This window comes from Bubalus bubalis, chromosome 7 (assembly GCF_019923935.1).
Source record: "Bubalus bubalis isolate 160015118507 breed Murrah chromosome 7, NDDB_SH_1, whole genome shotgun sequence".
In the NCBI taxonomy this organism is placed as follows: domain Eukaryota; kingdom Metazoa; phylum Chordata; class Mammalia; order Artiodactyla; family Bovidae; genus Bubalus; species Bubalus bubalis.
This window is the reverse complement of record NC_059163.1, coordinates 15,851,253-15,868,323: the sequence shown is the minus strand read 5'-3', so window position 1 is coordinate 15,868,323 and position 17,071 is coordinate 15,851,253. Positions and strand designations below refer to the sequence as shown.

The following is a 17,071-nucleotide window of genomic DNA, read 5'->3' as shown; positions in this document are numbered from 1 at the left end:
ATTGGCAAAATTGTGAATTGAATTATATCTTAAGACTTTTTAAAAAAAACTTATGTTTTCTAGTCACTTTTTCCTGTGGTTTAAAAGAAATTAGACAAATGCTATTTTCGCCCAGAGATTTCATACTTGTTTAATCTGAATACAAGACTTGAAAAATATAAAATTGAAAAGTATGTCTTATATATACTTGGCAGCTTCTACATCAGCATGGAATAATTTTAACCTACATCATAAATAATTAAAGTCTAGTATATATTTATATGCCCTTCACTTCATAATACATCTTGACATGTAAATATGATTAGTAGCTTAATATTAGAAGTTCCAAAAAATATGTGTAATACTTCTAAAGAAGTTAAAATATGAGCATAGGCTATTTGATGAAACTGCTTTAGAATTCTATTAATATACTATACCCTAAAGTGTAATATTACCATTTATATTTGAAGAGTGTTGTTTGTTAGGAAAAGTCATTTAGAAATAAGGTAGAAATAACACTCTTAACGTATAGAGATCCAAAAGAAAACCTGATTTTCTATCAGTCCTCAATACTGTAACCCTTTTTATCTTGTCCGTAACTTCTTTAGAATTTTATTATCTTCCTACTGTGAAGGGAAATAAAAGCTGAATATCCACAAGAGATGGAGCATCTACTCATTAGAGCTCATCTACTCTGTAGCACAACTTCTATACCAAAACCTTTTAAAATGAAAAGAAAATTTTCCATTGGCTAATGAGATTTGTTTTCAGATTAGCAAATATGATCTGAAGTATATTACTCCATATGCTGTTTATTTCTGACAGTTATATTCTCACACTAATATTTCATGGCTGGATTTTGCTTGCCATTTGTGCCTAATGCGTGGTATAGACTTCTGAAAGGAAGAGCACCCCCTCATCCAGGCCAAGATCTGGCATGTCGTTATTTTCTGAATAAAGAATGTTTCTAAAACGTAGCTGCTTTTGCATTTGGAAAACTTACTAGAAATATTCTTGGGTATTGAAGTAATTGCATGTGCTAATGTAATGCTGCTGCTTTGGCTGATGAATGGAATGCTTTTTAGGTCTCAGACCTGAAAGATGGAGTGCAACATTTTTCATGTGACAAAATGTTATTTGTCTTTTTCCACTTAGGGAGGTGTGAATACCAGTGTCAGACATGGTGGCATTTATGTGAAAGCCGTTATTCCCAAGGGAGCAGCAGAGTCTGATGGCAGAATTCACAAAGGTAGAGTGTTTGTGGGTATGGGAATTACATAAGGATTATCATGTCAACAAATAAAGAAGAAATTGGAAAGTTGATGAAGACCTTCAAATTATAAAATTCATAATATAAAATAAGAACATATTATTTTAAGATTACAACATGAAAAAGCTCCTTGATATGATTCCAAAGACTCTTATTTCCAGCTTATCCTCTGTGCTGTGCTTAGTCACTCAGTCGTTTCTGACTCTTGGCAACCCCATGGACTATAACCCACCAGGCTTCTCTGTCCATGGGGATTCTTCAGGCCAGAATACTGAAGTGGGTTGCCTTGGCCTCCCTAAGGGATCTCCCTAACCCCGGGATCAAACCCAGGTCTCAGGCACTGCAGGCAGATTCTTTACCATCTGAGCTACTAGGAAAGCCCGTCCTCTAGAGTATCAGAAAATATCTTGTTTTAGTTCAGGCTTTGTACTTTTTAAGAAGCAAATTTCCAGAGAATTGGAAAGGGGTAGTGCCCTTGTAAAAACAATGACATCTGCATTTCTAATAAGAACTAACTAGGTTAGTTCCCTCCCATCTCTCTGCTTTTGTAGCTCTGTGTGTCATTTTTTTCATAAATAAAATTGATTTTATAGTATATATAGTATCCAGTTTGAAAATATACCTAAGATTAGCTGTAGAATAGAGAAAGGAATTAAGTACATGTTAAAGAAACTCTGTGACAGACTTTTGTCCAGAATTTGTCTGAGTCTCTTCTCGAGCAAATTACTATAAAACAAGACCTTAAGGTATTAAAGAACATGTAGAATCCTTATTTTATGACTTGCTTCTTTCATCATTACTGCCTAATTTATAGGTGATCGTGTCCTCGCTGTCAATGGAGTTAGTCTAGAAGGGGCTACCCACAAGCAAGCTGTGGAAACACTGAGAAATACAGGACAGGTAAGAGATCATTATACCAGCCTTTTCTAGATATCTCAGAACATAATAATGTGTGAATAATACCAGTTTCACTGAGATCTCCAAATTTATTAGTCAGGAAACAAAGCCTGATTAATGTAAATAAACATGCTCATATTTTTTTCCTTCCAAATTGGGAAGCAAGGATTATGACGAGGATTTTTATTGTGGAAGCAGGCTTTCTATATCACATTTAGCCCTGATATCACCAGAGATCTGCCAGGAGGAAGGGGAGAGATTGCCTTAACATTTTTTTTCCATAAACATCTACAAATACCTAGTGGGTTTCACTTCCAGGTATCCTTCTTAAGTCAGGGAGTTTACAAATTGCTTATAATGGTATTTATATTTATTAAGATAATAATGATTTTTTTCCATCTTTAATTGGAGGATAATTGCTTTACAGCATTGTGTTGGCTTCTGCCATACAACATCATGAATCAGTCACATGTGTTGGCTTCTGCCATACAACATCATGAATCAGTCACAAGTGTGCATGTGTCCCCTCCCTGCTGAACCTCTCTTCCGCCTCCCACCCCATCCCACCCCTCTAGGTTGTCACAGAGCTCTGGGTTAAGCTCCCTGTGCCCATACAGCAGCTTCCCAATGGCTATCTGATTTTATTTTAGTATCTGAATTTTCTAAAATGTGTTTATATTATTTTTATAATAGAATTTTTTTCTTTCTAATCATTTATCTTCTTTATACAGAAAATAATAAAAAAAAAAAAAACTTGATTTTGACATTTTTAGTCCCTTGCTTTTGTCTGTTTTTTCCTCCCTCTACTTGTGTTTTGGTAGACTAGAAAGTTACTTTAAATGATTTTTATACCACCAACTGTACAAAGTCCTGAAAATTTATTTGCTTTCTTATGTAACTTTCTTCTTAGTTAATAAGGCACTCTTCTATTTATACAGGTGGTTCATCTGTTGTTAGAAAAAGGACAGTCTCCAGCATCCAAAGAACATGTCCCCCAGTGTACGGTCTCTGATCCAGACACCCAAGGTCAAGCCCCAGAAAAAATGATGACGAAAATGACTCATGTCAAAGACTACAGCTTTGTTACCGAAGGTCAGACCTTGGGAAGCTGTCATCTCACCTTAAACTTATTCCTGGATTATTCAAAATTTGATTTTTACATGTCGGATCATAATTCATACTGAGTCTCTTGATTCTTGTCAAGTATAAATAATAACCTGATGCAGCACTATACTGAATTTGGGGAGGGCAGGGGGAACCACGCATAGTTATAGTTCTTGAAGTCTGAAAGGCTTTGACTAATGAAATCAGGCACAAAACAAATTATGGTCATTTAATGGTGCCTAAAATAGTTGTAAAATTCAAAATAAAATTTGTAAGAGAAAAAAATAACTATAAATAACTGCTGAGAATGACTTCAAACCCATATGAAACCTTGACTCTTAGGTTTTCTATATATCTATTTGATTTTACGAACTTGTGAAGCTAACTCTGATAGAAATTCACTAACAGTTCCCAGATACTTGTTTTCCTTACAAACTTTTCCAGCTAACTGGTAGTAAAATTGGACATGCCACTAACTCGCAATGAAAAAAGGAAATCAAGACTAATGTAGTGAGTTTTTCATAAGGTTAAATGTAGTCATAATACAGAAGTACTCTTCATTCTGAGTCTATCTGTCTTCCTTTTGATGGGTATAAATGTCCTTTACTTTATAAATGGTGGTGGTGGTACATAAGCATTGTTTTGTCTTTATTTTAGATTTTTCTTTGCTTATACAACTTTCATCAATTCTGAATTAGTCCCCAAAACAAGGAGAAAATATTAGCCCAACCTATATCATCTTTGCTGATTATGAAAATAAGATTAGCATGTCCACTTAATCTTACTGCCTTCTGTTTATCCATTATTTCTTCTGTTACTATGTCTTTAAATATATTTCTTCATGCTTTCCTGGTTATTATTCTTTTAATTTCTTCTGTTGATGAGAATTTTATCATCATGCCTTACAGTTTTACTGAATTAAATTATATCTCACCTAAATATTAGGTCACCTGTCCACTTCCCCATAACCCTTCTCTGTTATTTGTTTTGTTCTTCTTACCATATCTGTCCCACTTATGCCTGAATTTCTTTCACTGTCTCTTTTCTTGGATTTTTCCCTCTTTTCTCTGTCATTCTGCAGTTTATAAAACATGGAATTAAGACATAGTTTCCTTTTTAGAATCTAATTTTCAGAACCCACTTTTCTAATCAGGCAGCCTATTACTTCATGCGGCTCAGTTCAATAAGTTAAATTTTCTTAATAACAGAGTGTAAAGTAGGATTTGAGTATAGAATAAGAGTGCAATAAGTGCATATAAAGCTGTGAGTATGGTGGAAATGGGCTTTTTAATAATGTATTCAAAACTATATATGTTTATACATGCATATAGAGAGAGCGCCTGTTCAGAATACTCAGATTTTTTGATACTTTTTTTTCCAGAGAATACATTTGAGGTGAAATTGCTGAAAAATAGCTCAGGCCTAGGATTCAGTTTTTCTCGAGAGGATAATGTTATACCCGAGCAAATGAACACCAGCATAGTAAGGGTTAAAAAGCTCTTTCCTGGACAGCCGGCTGCAGAAAGTGGACAAATTGATGTGGGAGATGTTATCTTAAAAGTGAATGGAGCCTCTTTGAAAGGACTGTCTCAACAGGTGAGCCCCCAGCCTGTGGAATGCAGCATTTTTAATGAGACAGATCGGTCTTTCGGAATGAAATGGTTTAACCTTGTCTTCATTTCTCATTCATGGTTCCCCCAGGAGGTCATATCCGCTCTCAGGGGAACGTCTCCAGAAGTATCCTTGCTCCTCTGTAGACCTCCACCTGGGGTGCTACCAGAAATTGACCCTGCTCTTTCGGTGAGACTGAGGAAAAGTACTTTACACTATTATAGAATGTCAACGAGTGATTAACTCAGTTGTAGTGGTTTCATCGTTGATTATCTCCTGGGTTTCATCCTAGTTAATTCTTTAGCTAGGAGTATTATCTTACATGGGTCACATAACCTGTGAGTGTATTCGATGTTTATAATATAAAGTAATTCACTTTCTCTTCTCTTCCTTCTGATTCTAGGATTTGGGGAATTTATTTGCCAAACATAAGTAGAAAAAGATGTAAAATATTGGTTATAAAAACCTTTTGTCCATTTCTTCATTGAATCAAATTTTAAAATATCCTCATTCTGAGCTAGTTTAGATGAAAATGAGAATTATTTAAGATTTTTTTTTTTGGCCTTAATTTTTAATACTGGGAATCAGAGAGTAGGCAATATGTTTGTCCATTTCACTCTCTTGTATGAAGGAATAGCTAAAAGACCCAAAATCTATTTTGATGGTTATTTATGAATTGCATACTGGTAGTCAGGAACCCACACATAAGTGAATAATAATCTAATTGAAAGCCTTTGTCCTATCTACTTAAAATACTGTTCCATTACCAATGAACGTGATCACTGGGTATCAAAGACAGGAGTGTCTGGCCCCAGAAACTTTAACCCTTATACTGGGGAGAAGGAGGGAGTATTATAAAGACATTAACAGGGAACTAACGTTTCTGTAAGGTCATTGTCATTAGCATTTTAAGAGACGACATTGGTTTTGGTCATCAGATAGGAAGAACTGAGAAATTCTCTCAGCTCCTGAGTATATAAGTTGATACAGTCTTTCTGGAAAGCAATCTGGAAATATTTAACAAGGCCTTTAAAAACATCTTATGTTCTGAATATAGAAAATTATATTTCTGTTACAGAAAATTGCAAGGAAATAATGAGAAACTCGGATGAAAACCTACATACAAAGAAGTTCTAGATTTCTATTAATAGTGAAAAGCTAGAAAGAACTCTGTATCCAATAAAAAGCTGTAGCCAGTTTTAAGATTATTATAGTTTATGCAGTGTTTGCAAAGCATGTTTAAGGATCTCAGAAAATACTCATGGTAGAAACCTAAATTTTGAAAGCAAGATACAAAGTACAGTATATACTATGACTCTAATTCTGAATGAAAGTACAAGTTGTACAATATAAACAGTTGTTACTTTTACATATGATTTTTTTTCCTCTAATGAGCATAAATTACTTGTATCAAAAAATTGAGTATTTTAACAGGAAGTACTGATGTTTAATTTGTTCATTTTCACCTAAATGAAAATATAAGTTAATATACGTTGTCACCCTGACCTTTTAAAATGTGTCCATTACAGACCCCCTTGCACTCTCCAGCACAAGTACCTCTGAACAACAGCAAAGACCCTCCTCAGACAGCGTGTGCAGAGCAAGGCACCAGCTCAGATGAAAATGAGACGTCTGACAAAAACAGGAGAGCATGCACGTCCCCATCCAGGAGAGACAGTTACAGTGACAGCAGCGGGAGTGGAGAAGACGACTCAGAGAAAGCTCCAGCAAAGACACCCAACATGAGCTGGAGCTCAGCTTTGCATCAGACTCTAAGCAACATGATGTCACAGGCACAAAGTCATCACGACGCACTCAGGAGTCAAGAAGATCCCATTTGTACCATGTTTTATTATCCTCAGAAAGTACCTAATAAGCCAGAACATGAGGGCAGGTATTGTCAATATTGGGCTTCCCTGGTAGCTCAGCTGGTAAAGAATGTGCCTGCAATGCAGGAGACACCAGTTCACTTCCTGGGTCGGGAAGATGCTGTGGAAAAGGGTTAGGCTACCCACTCCAGTATTCTTGGGCTTCCCTGGTGGCTTCATCGGTAAAGAATCCGCCTGCAATGCGGGAGACCTGGGTTTGATCCCTGGGTTGGGAAGATCCCCTGGAGAAGGGCATGGCAACCCACTCCAGTATTCTTGCCTGGAGAATCCCCATGGCCAGAGGAGCCTGGCGGGCTACAGTCATGAGGTCGCAGAGAGTCGGACACAGCTGAGCAACTTTCACTTTCTTTCACTTTGTGTATATTCAGGTCCAACTGTATTTGTTCACATTTTTTATTGTTTGTTTTTTTTTTTCTATGATGTCATCCAAAATAACTACAAGAGTAAGGCTCTTTATTTCTTCTTTTTTCTTATTATGTTGAAACACACATTAGGCTTCTGATAACATTAGCTTCAGCCTTAGCTCCAAAATTAACAACTGGGAATCAAAAATATATTTATTTAACTTTTCTCACTGATTTGTGCAGCTTAAAGAGATCGACAGAGAATAAAAATCAGTAATATTAGCACATAACAGATGTGAAATAAATTCATAGTCCAGAATCAAACTAAAAATGATCTCACTAAAAAGCAGATGTAAATGTTTGTTAAGCATTTTCTATCTGTAGTACAAACTCACTCTATTGGCATTGCAATGTGTTTGAAAATAGTCTTGCTGTGTCTCTGTAGTAACCCTCTTCCCCCTCGACCACTGGATGTGACTCCTGGGCAGAGCTGTCAATCTCAATCAGAATCTGTTCCCATAAATGCAATGGATAAATATCATACGCATCACACTTCTGAACCAACTAGGCAAGAAAGCTTGACATCTTTGAAAAATGACTTGGAAAACCACCTTGAAGACTTTGAACTGGTGAGTTATTTCCTTTGTATGAAGAACATTCTATATTTTCTCAAGTAAAATGTAGTTACTCAAGTAAAATACACAGCTTCCCTTTAGGGAAATTGCTGTCCTTTAGATCAGCCTCATATCTATGCTCAGTAAATAGACAACACATCTGCCGTGTTTCTCTGCTAAGAATTCAGGGAAAAGACAAAAAGACTTGGGTACACGTCCTGACTCTCCCAGTGACTTGCTATAATTTGGCAGATGCTATGGATAAATTACTTAATTCTTCTGAGTTTTAGCAATTTTAGCTGTAAAATGGGACCAGTTACCTCATGGTATTGTGGTAAGTATTAAATGAAATAGCATATACAGAGCACCTAGCCCAGTACCTATTATTTCCCAAACTCGACGAGTTACCTGTTTACTGTTTAATCAAGTTTGAGTGTAATTTCGTTCTCTTCCACATTGTTTTATGGGTGCCTAAATGAAATCCTTTATACTAATAACCCTAGAACTTCTAAACTTACAAATTCACTTTGGAAGTCACATTTCTAATAGAAATAACATCCCTTGGACATAAACAGTGATAGCTCAATCATCTGAAGAAAAAGAAAGAGAATCTGAGTTTTGTCATTTCTGTCATTCTGTCTGACCACTTGGAGTTTTTAATTTCAAATGTAAAAGGTGAAAAAATTTGTTTGAAAAAAAGTTTACGAAGTCTAAATTTTTTGGTAGTTCCAATTTTTGATAAACATAGTATTTTTTGAATTTGAAAAAAAAGAATATCCTTAACACTGATTCAAAGTCACCCTTTTAATACTTTTTTTTGTTATCTAAGTAATAAATGTGATGTGAAGTCACTCAGTCGTGTCCGATTCTTTGTGACCCTATGGACTGTAGCCGACAGGCTCCTCAGTCCGTGGAATTTTCCAGGCAAGAGTACTAGAGTGGGTTGCCATCTCCTTCTCCAGGGGATCTTTCCAACCCAGGGATTGAACCGGGTCTCCCGCATTGCTGCTGCTGCTGCTAAGTCGCTTCAGTAGTGTCTGACTCTGTGCGACCCCATAGACAGCAGCCCACTCCCCCGTCCCTGGGATTCTCCAGGCAAGAACACTGGAGTGGGTTGCCATCTCCTTCTCCAATGCGTGAAAGTGAAGACGCTCGTGTCTGACTCTTAGTAACCCCATATAATAAGTAATAAATACTTATTATAGAAAAGTTAGAAAAGATTAAAACCATCAGAAGTCAGAACCCATAAACACTTTAATCTTTCCAGGTACTTTGTTTCCCTATAATTGTGTGTGTGTGTGTGAGTGTGTGTGTGTGTGTGTGTAGCATCTACATCTTCAATTTCATTCTCAGCAGTAGAGTGAAAATAATCTTTGGATGATTTCCTTAGAAATCTGTCATCACGCCTATAGGTCCTAAGCAACCCTTGTGCCTCAGTTAAAATCTTAAAGAAAAATTTTTCATGCAACTAAATATATCAAGTTGTGATATTTAATCACCCAGACTTCATGTTTTTACCCAAAAAAAGCTTTCTTCTGTTGCTCTTGGCATGGGTGGTTTTTTTTGTTTATTCTGAAAATATAAGAATTAAAGCTTGAGTAAGTTCTGGGTCAGCTATCTCCAGATAAGCACATAATGTTGAATTTAAACCCAACTTTTATTTTACATTGGCAAGCAAGAGGTTGGAGCAGTACCTTCTGTCTAGAACTAGACATACATACCTGCCTTCTTCACTTGGGCAAGTTAAGCAGCCTTTTAAGGTTTAGTTTTCTCCTATGTTAATCAATGGAAAGAATAGTTTTCTTTCTCTTTGTACTGCAAAACAGAATCACTGTTTGTTTCCTTAGGAGGTGGAACTCCTGATTACCCTAAATAAGTCAGAAAAAGGAAGCCTGGGCTTCACAGTAACCAAAGGCAATCAGAGCATTGGTTGTTACGTTCATGACGTCATTCAGGATCCAGCCAAAAGTGATGGGAGGCTGAGACCTGGGGACCGGCTCATCAAGGTAAGACATTTGAGCAGACTGTGTTTGTGCCAGTGTGGCTAGACAGGTGGTGCTAGTGGTAAAGAACCCACCCGCCAATGCAGGAGACGCACATTTACGATCCCTGGGTGGGGAAGACCCCCTGGAGTAGGGCATGGCAACCCACTCAGTATTCTTGCCTGGAGAATCCTATGGACACAAGAGCCTGGCGGGCTACGGTCCATAGGGTCGCAAGAGTCGGACACGACTGAAGTGACTGAGCATTGCAGCAGAGCCAGAGATCAAGCCGGTGCTGCAGAAGGAAAACCAAGAAGGTTGAGTTGATATAATGCTCTATTTCTCCGTTTGGTTTATGTTTTCCTTCTCCACCTCTTAAAAATGAAGGCCTTTATATAGTCATAGTTTGGAAAGACTTTAAACAAGCAATCTTGAGTCTCAGAAAGCAAAAGTTCCTTAAATTGCTCTAAGAATAAATTTTCTGTATTAGCAAAGTAATAACATCTGTACTAGCAATAGTAATAGCATTATTATTTCATTTATAATTACTTGGTCTTTGTGTTCATGATTTCCACAGTAAGGAAGATTATTAGTAAACTAGAGACTAGACTTTTTTTTTTGCTGCACTGGGGTCTTTGTTGCAGCACATGGGGGGCTTTGCTCAGTGCAGCATGCAGTCTTCTCATGTTGTGGCACATGGGCTTCTTCTCACTGCAGTGTGCAAGTTCTGTAGTAGCACTGCATGGATTTCATTGCCCCCTGGCATGTGGGATCTTAGTTCCCCTACCAGGGATCAAACCCATGTCTCCTACATTGCAAGGCAGATTCTTAACCACTGGACCACCAGAGAAGTGTCCCTAGAGACCACTCTTCATTGTGAATCTCCTACTAGCCAAAATAGATTAAATGGAAAGTTAGGGAAATTACTATATTTTGTCAGCAACTCCTGTGTTCCAAAACCTGTAATCCCACTTTGGCCCTTTCTCATCTCTGTAGGTTAATGATACAGATGTTACACACATGACTCACACAGACGCAGTGAACCTACTCCGAGCCGCGCCCAGGACAGTCAGATTAGTTCTTGGCCGCGTTCTGGAATTACCCAGGATGCCCGTGCTGCCTCATTTGCTACCTGATATCACATTTACGTGCAACAAAGAGGAGTTGGGTAATGGCAAATTCAAGCTTTGGGCAGTGTGACTTTTCTTGGATAGATTAAAAGTACATACTGTTAAGCCTAAGGAAACAAATATTTTTTCTATTTCCTGAAGGTTTTTCCTTATCTGGAGGTCGTGACAGCCTTCATCAAGTGGTGTATGTTAGTGATATCAATCCAAGGTCAATCGCAGCCACAGAGGGTAATCTCCAGCTCTTAGACATCATCCACTATGTGAACGGAGTCAGCACACAAGGAATGACTCTGGAGGAAGCTAAGAGAACATTAGACATATCACTTCCTTCAGTGGTGCTGAAAGCTACAAGGTACTCCACGGTTATTCATGGATTTTTGTGTGTGTGCACATGCATTTCAGGCCGTTAGATTCTCTTAAAGATATTCCTGAATTAGTAATTCGCAGACTAAATGGATGGGGAATTAGTAAAGATTACGTGTTTCCTTCATGATAGTCAAATGGCTGTGTCAGTTTCTTGACTCATGTGCATCCCACACCGTCCAGACCAATCTTCAGACAAGTCTCACTGATCATAGTAATAAAGCAAGAACTGTATGCCGATTGCCTTAGACCTAAATTCAGACAAGTCCTGATGAGGCAAAGGAATGAGAATATTTTGGTTGGCCCTGGCAAGTCCTGCTTGATTCCCAGAGCTGGAACACAGTCTGTCCTCCCAGAACCTCATGCCTACAACCAATGAGGCATAGACTGTCGCATCCACTATACCTCCTGACCATTTCCCATTATAAGAAATGCAAATAGCAACTTTTCTTTCACTTAATAATGGAAATAAATTTTTATAAATGTATGTGTTAGTTTCCTGCTATCAAATGACTACAAATGTAGTGGCTTAAACCAATAAAATTAATTATCTTAACAGTTCTGGAAGCCAGAAATATAAAACGGTCTCATTGGGTTAAAAATTGAGTGTTAGCAGAGCTGCATCCCTTCCAAAGGAGAAAAGTATCTCCTTGCCTTTTCCTCCTTTTAGACATTGGCCATCTTTCTTGGCTCATAGCCCTCAGTCATCCTTAAAGCCAGTGATCACAGCACCCTTGGTCATTCTATCTGTCTGACTCTGACATTCCTACCTTTGTGTTTAACTTATAAGGACCCTTGTGATATCATGAGATAATCCACGATAATCTCTTAGTCTCTAGATCTTTAATTTACTCACTCCTGCAAAATTCCTTTTGCCATGTAAGATAACATATTCAAAAGTTCTGGGGATTATAATGCAGACATCTTTTGAGCCATTACTCTGCCTTCCACAAGGACATGAACCCAGGCTTTTTAGATTACAGTCTTATATTACATAAAAGAAAACTTCACATTTGTGTCTGTGACGCAGGATGGACTTTACATAGTATGGTATTCCACCATATAGGAACAGTTAATAAATCATTTGATCATAAGCCTATTTCTCCTTCTGAACCTTTAAGTTCGATTGTATACTTTTCCCCTTGAACATAATTCCTGACCAGTTTCCCTCAATATTTCTAAAAATTTGATTGCCTACAGTTATTTTCATAAATGTAGCTGGATGTTAATTAGTGGAGGAGAGAAGTGTTCAGACAACCTGGGAAAATGTTTTTCTGATTCTACTAACCATAGATCTAGAATTTTTTGCCTCCAGATTACTAGAGCATCTCTTGAAAAAGAAAGTGGGAGTGTTGGTCAGTCTGTCGTGTCCAGCGCTTTGTGACCCCATGGACTGAACTGTAGCCTGCTAGGCTCCTCTGTCCTCAGAATTCTTCAGGCAAGAATGCTGGAATGGGTTGCCATTTCCTGCTCCAAGGGATCTTCCCAACCCAGGGATCAAACCCAGGTCTCCCGCATTGCAGATAGATTCTTTACCATCTGCGCCACCAGAACATCCCTTTCCTCAGGTCTAAAATCAGTTTTTTTAATCTTTCTACTTTCGTCTTTGCTGAAGTCACTAAAGATACAGCTCAGTTCAGTTCAGTTCAGTCGCTCAGTCGTGTCTGACTCTTTGCGACCCCATGAATCGCAGCATGCCAGGCCTCTCTGTCCATCACCAACTCCCGGAGTTCACTGAGACTCATGTCCATCGAGTCAGTGATGCCATCCAGCCATCTCATCCTCTGTCATTTCCTTCTCCTCCTGCCCCCAATCCCTCCCAGCATCAGAGTCTTTTCCAATGAGTCAACTCTTCATGAGGTAGCCAAAATACTGGAGTAGTCCCAATTACCTTCCCCTTCATCCTGCTTCCAGCTACAAACTAGCCAGTTATTATTTTATTATTTAAAGAAGTGATTCTTAATCTTTTTTCAGTCACAAATATCTCCTTCCAGCATATATAGATGAAGACTGATAAAATCTTGTCTACAGCGTCAGAAAGTACCTAGACCCCTGAAAGTGAAAGTGAAGTGAAGTCGCTCAGTCGTGTCCGACTCTTTGTGACCCTGTGGACTGTAGCCTACCAGGCTTCCCCATCCATGGGATTCTCCAGGCAAGAATACTGGAGTGGGTTACCATTTCCTTCTCCAGGGGATCTTCCCAACCCAGGAATCGAACCCAGGTCTCCCACATTGGAGGCAGACGCTTTAACCTCTGAGCCACCAGGGAAGCGGACCCCTGAAGCCCATCCAAAATAAAACTCGAGGCAAAATGGTTAATAGATAGTTTGAAGGATACTTAAGCAAATATCTTAAATAATTTACAATTTTGTTTTCTTTCTTTTTCTGTTTTAAACAACACAGAGATGGTCATCCAGTGGTTCCCAGTTCTAAGAGGTCTGCTCTTTCAGCTTCAAAGTCAGCCAAAGCCAATGGTAAGGATACAGTGATTTTTTTTTTTTTTTTTTTTTTTTTTATGATACAAGTACTTATGGAGAGGTAACTATGTTTTCCCAAAAGCAAGTTTGGGTGCTGTCAATATAGTGTTCTATTGCCCTTGCAGACTATTTTGTAGAATCTAAGTGAAAAAGTGACATTTAAATAAAAGCTTGTCTAAAATTCAGTGCATGATAGGAAAGAGTGGAGCAGCATGGACCCTAGGATTTAAAGCCAGACAGACCTGAGTTCATTAGGTCCCGTGTAACCTTAGCAAGTTACTTGATCTATATCTAAGCCTGTTTTCTACCATAGAGATGAAAAGATTATTATAAAAATATCTACCTTATAAGGTTAAAATGAGGCATAAATACAATAATATGTCAACTTATTACAATGATTGTCACATAATAATTTATTCAGGCAGTTACTGAATTTCCTTTCTCTGACAGGCAGAGTTCTGGGCATTGTGAGTATAGCAATGAGTAAACAAAGCACCTGTCTTGTAATCTAGCATAGCAATAGAAATTATAGTATTAAGAGTGGTGGCAGCAGTTACGATTAATTTAATGCTTTTTCTGGACTAAGCATTCTTCCAGGTGCTCAGATACTCACAACAACCCTGTGAGACTGTTATATCCTCCTTTTATAGAGGCAGGAACCGAGGCCCTGAAAAGTATGATAGCTTGCCCAAGCTCAAAGGATAAATAAATAGTCAAAGCAGAATTTAAACCTAGGATGTCTGACTCCATGCTCTCATTTACATAATCAGGCTTGGTAAATGTAGCTTTTATTGGCAGTATTCATACCATATAAGAATGTTAGGCACAGGGGAATGTGGTCAAACTTAGTGTTTGAAATGTAAATCCAGTAGTTCTTTATAGAGATAAACTTTTAGGGTATTTGGCCACCACCATGCTCAGAAGCTCAGTCGTGTCCAACTCTTTGCAACCCCATGGACTGTACCCCACCAGGCTCCTCTGTCCATGGGATTGTCCAGACAAGAATACTGGAGTGGGTTGCCATTTCGTTCTCCAGGGGATCTTCCCCACCCAGGGATCGAATCTGGGTCTCTTGCTTTGCAGGCAGATTTGTTATCCTCTGAGCCACCCAGGAAGCCCAGTATCTAAGTACCAAAACAGCTCAGAGAAATCTGACAGCTGCAGCCACGGTTTGATTATCTTCTGAAAGCTAAAACACATCTGTTTCTCTCCTCCTCTGTCGTTATCTTGAATGCCTTAGGGGCCCTTCCTGCTGCTCTCTGATAATTCTGGTTCACAGTAGAGTCAGACTAGGTCACACAACAGTCAGGAGAGCATTTATTTGTCTAGTGACCTCAGAGACAACTCAGAAGTTTGTAACTTTCAAGCCTGAGGAAAGTAGCTGTACCCTGCCCTCCTTGTAGAAACTGCCTAGTAATCTGTCTTGATGGGATTCTGACCTAATTTCTTTATGAATTCTGAAAAATCATATAGTATCATTCATAGGAATTCTCTTGCAATGATGAATATGTAAAATGGTACAACCATTTTGGAAAGCAGTTTGCCAATGTCTTAAAAATTTAAACATACCTACTGTGTGATCCAGTCATTCCACTTCTTTATTTACTCAGGAGAAAAGAAACCATATATCCAGAGACAAAAATTTGTCCAGGAATTTTTTTAGCAGCTTTCTTTGTAACTACCAAAATCAGAAACCACTCAAATGACCAAGAACTGTTAAATGAATAACCGTTTGTATAAACAGCCTTTGGAAAAACCCTAATGAACCCTAACCCAATAATATATTCAAACAGTAGAATATTACTCAGCAATAAAAATGAATAGACTGTTGATACATGCAACAGCACAATTAAAATAAACTCAAAATAAGTATGCTGAGTGAAAGAAGCCAAATATAATAATAATATAAAATAATACAAAAAGGAATTCATATTATATTATTCAGTTCATACAAAATTCTACAAAAATGCAAGTTAATCTGTAGTGCCAAAGCAGATCAGTGGTTGCCTAAGGACAGAGGGCGAGAGAGCGGGGACAGGGGAGAGGTTGCAAATTATAAACTATTTGTTTCATACCATTGCAATATGATTCCTTTGAATGAGTGGTTCAATTTTGGTACCCTGTTTAATTATTTTTCCTGGCAATTTAATAAAGTATCTCCTAGAAATAATCTAATTTTTTCAAATACATACATTTTTAACTGTAGAGAAAACAATCTCATTTTTAATATTTGTATTGAATTTTTGTGCTGAGGGCTAAGAGTTAAAATCAGCATTTTAGAAACATAGTCTCCAGTTATATCCATACTTATTTTCCTGTGTTAAATTGATAGTCTTTGTGAAATGAGATAAAGGATCTGCTATCTTTCCGGTGACTGTAGTTCAGCACCTGTGATTTCTCTCCCATTTAGTTGGGAAAATCTATATTCAGTTTCAAATACTAGAAACATTTAGACCAAACTGAGCTTTTATACCAACTTTTTTTCTTTTTTAAAGAAAAATAGTTGACTTTGTCCGTGGAATAAACCCTCCTCTAACATTTGATTCCATCTAGTTGATTTAAAATCACATGGTGTTATGACCTCTCAGTATATTAATAAAAATAAGAACATGCTTAGAAATTGTTGGTCTTCTTTCACTATTATCCCTAATGTGGTTCTGAGTGGCTCATCTTTTTCTTTCTGTTCTTCCTTCAGGTCCTCACATTGTGGAGCCTTGTGGCAAACCTTCGCTCACACCTAATAACTCGTTCTCCAAGGTAAGTCAAAGACCACCTTCTTTAGATACCGTCTTTAGTATTGATTTTAGATACATGTACTTAGTAAGCAGATTTTATTTTCTTGGGCTCCAAAATCACTGCAGGTGGTGACTGCAGCCATGAAATTAAAAGACACTTGCTCCTTGGAAAGAAAGCTATACAAACCTAGACAGTGTGTGAAAAAGCAGAGACATCACTTAGCTGACAAAGGTCTGTGTTGTCAAAGTTGTGCTTATTCCAGTAATTGTATATGGATGTGAGAAAGTGAAAGTCACTCAGTCGTGTCAAACTCTTTGCAACCGCATGGACTATAGAGTCCTTGGAATTCTCCAGGCCAGAATACTGGAGTGGATAGCCTTTCCCTTCTCCAGGGGATCTTTCCAACCCAGGGATCGAACCCAGGTGTCCCACATTACAGGCAGATTCTTTACCAGCTGAGCTACAAGAGAAGCCCATGGATGTGACAGTTGGATCATATAGAAGGCTGACCACCAAAGAATTGATGATTTCAAATTGTGGTGTTAGAGAAGACTCTTGAGAGTCTCTTGGACTGCAAGGAGATCAAACCAGTCAATCCTAAAGAAAACCCTGAATATCCATTGGAAGTGAAAGGTTGTTGCTGAATCATGCAAAGATGCCAGGATTCTTGGCCTCT

The 17,071-nt window shown here is 38.0% G+C and overlaps 1 protein-coding gene across 8 annotated transcripts in view; it reads left to right on the top strand.

Annotated features, from left to right (window-relative positions):
* Nucleotides 1-17,071, top strand: part of PTPN13 (protein tyrosine phosphatase non-receptor type 13) — a 224,768-nt gene that overhangs the window by 174,464 nt on the left and 33,233 nt on the right. For all 8 annotated transcript variants that reach the window (XM_006055370.4, XM_025289753.3, XM_006055369.4 and 5 more), the window contains 12 exons: nucleotides 1,135-1,228; nucleotides 2,064-2,149; nucleotides 3,085-3,238; nucleotides 4,632-4,846; nucleotides 4,952-5,050; nucleotides 6,391-6,755; nucleotides 7,540-7,723; nucleotides 9,556-9,714; nucleotides 10,687-10,858; nucleotides 10,962-11,172; nucleotides 13,586-13,656; nucleotides 16,355-16,416. In XM_006055370.4, coding sequence (XP_006055432.2) covers nucleotides 1,135-1,228; nucleotides 2,064-2,149; nucleotides 3,085-3,238; nucleotides 4,632-4,846; nucleotides 4,952-5,050; nucleotides 6,391-6,755; nucleotides 7,540-7,723; nucleotides 9,556-9,714; nucleotides 10,687-10,858; nucleotides 10,962-11,172; nucleotides 13,586-13,656; nucleotides 16,355-16,416 — 1,872 coding nt within the window. The remainder of the gene's footprint in view (nucleotides 1-1,134; nucleotides 1,229-2,063; nucleotides 2,150-3,084; nucleotides 3,239-4,631; nucleotides 4,847-4,951; nucleotides 5,051-6,390; nucleotides 6,756-7,539; nucleotides 7,724-9,555; nucleotides 9,715-10,686; nucleotides 10,859-10,961; nucleotides 11,173-13,585; nucleotides 13,657-16,354; nucleotides 16,417-17,071) is intronic.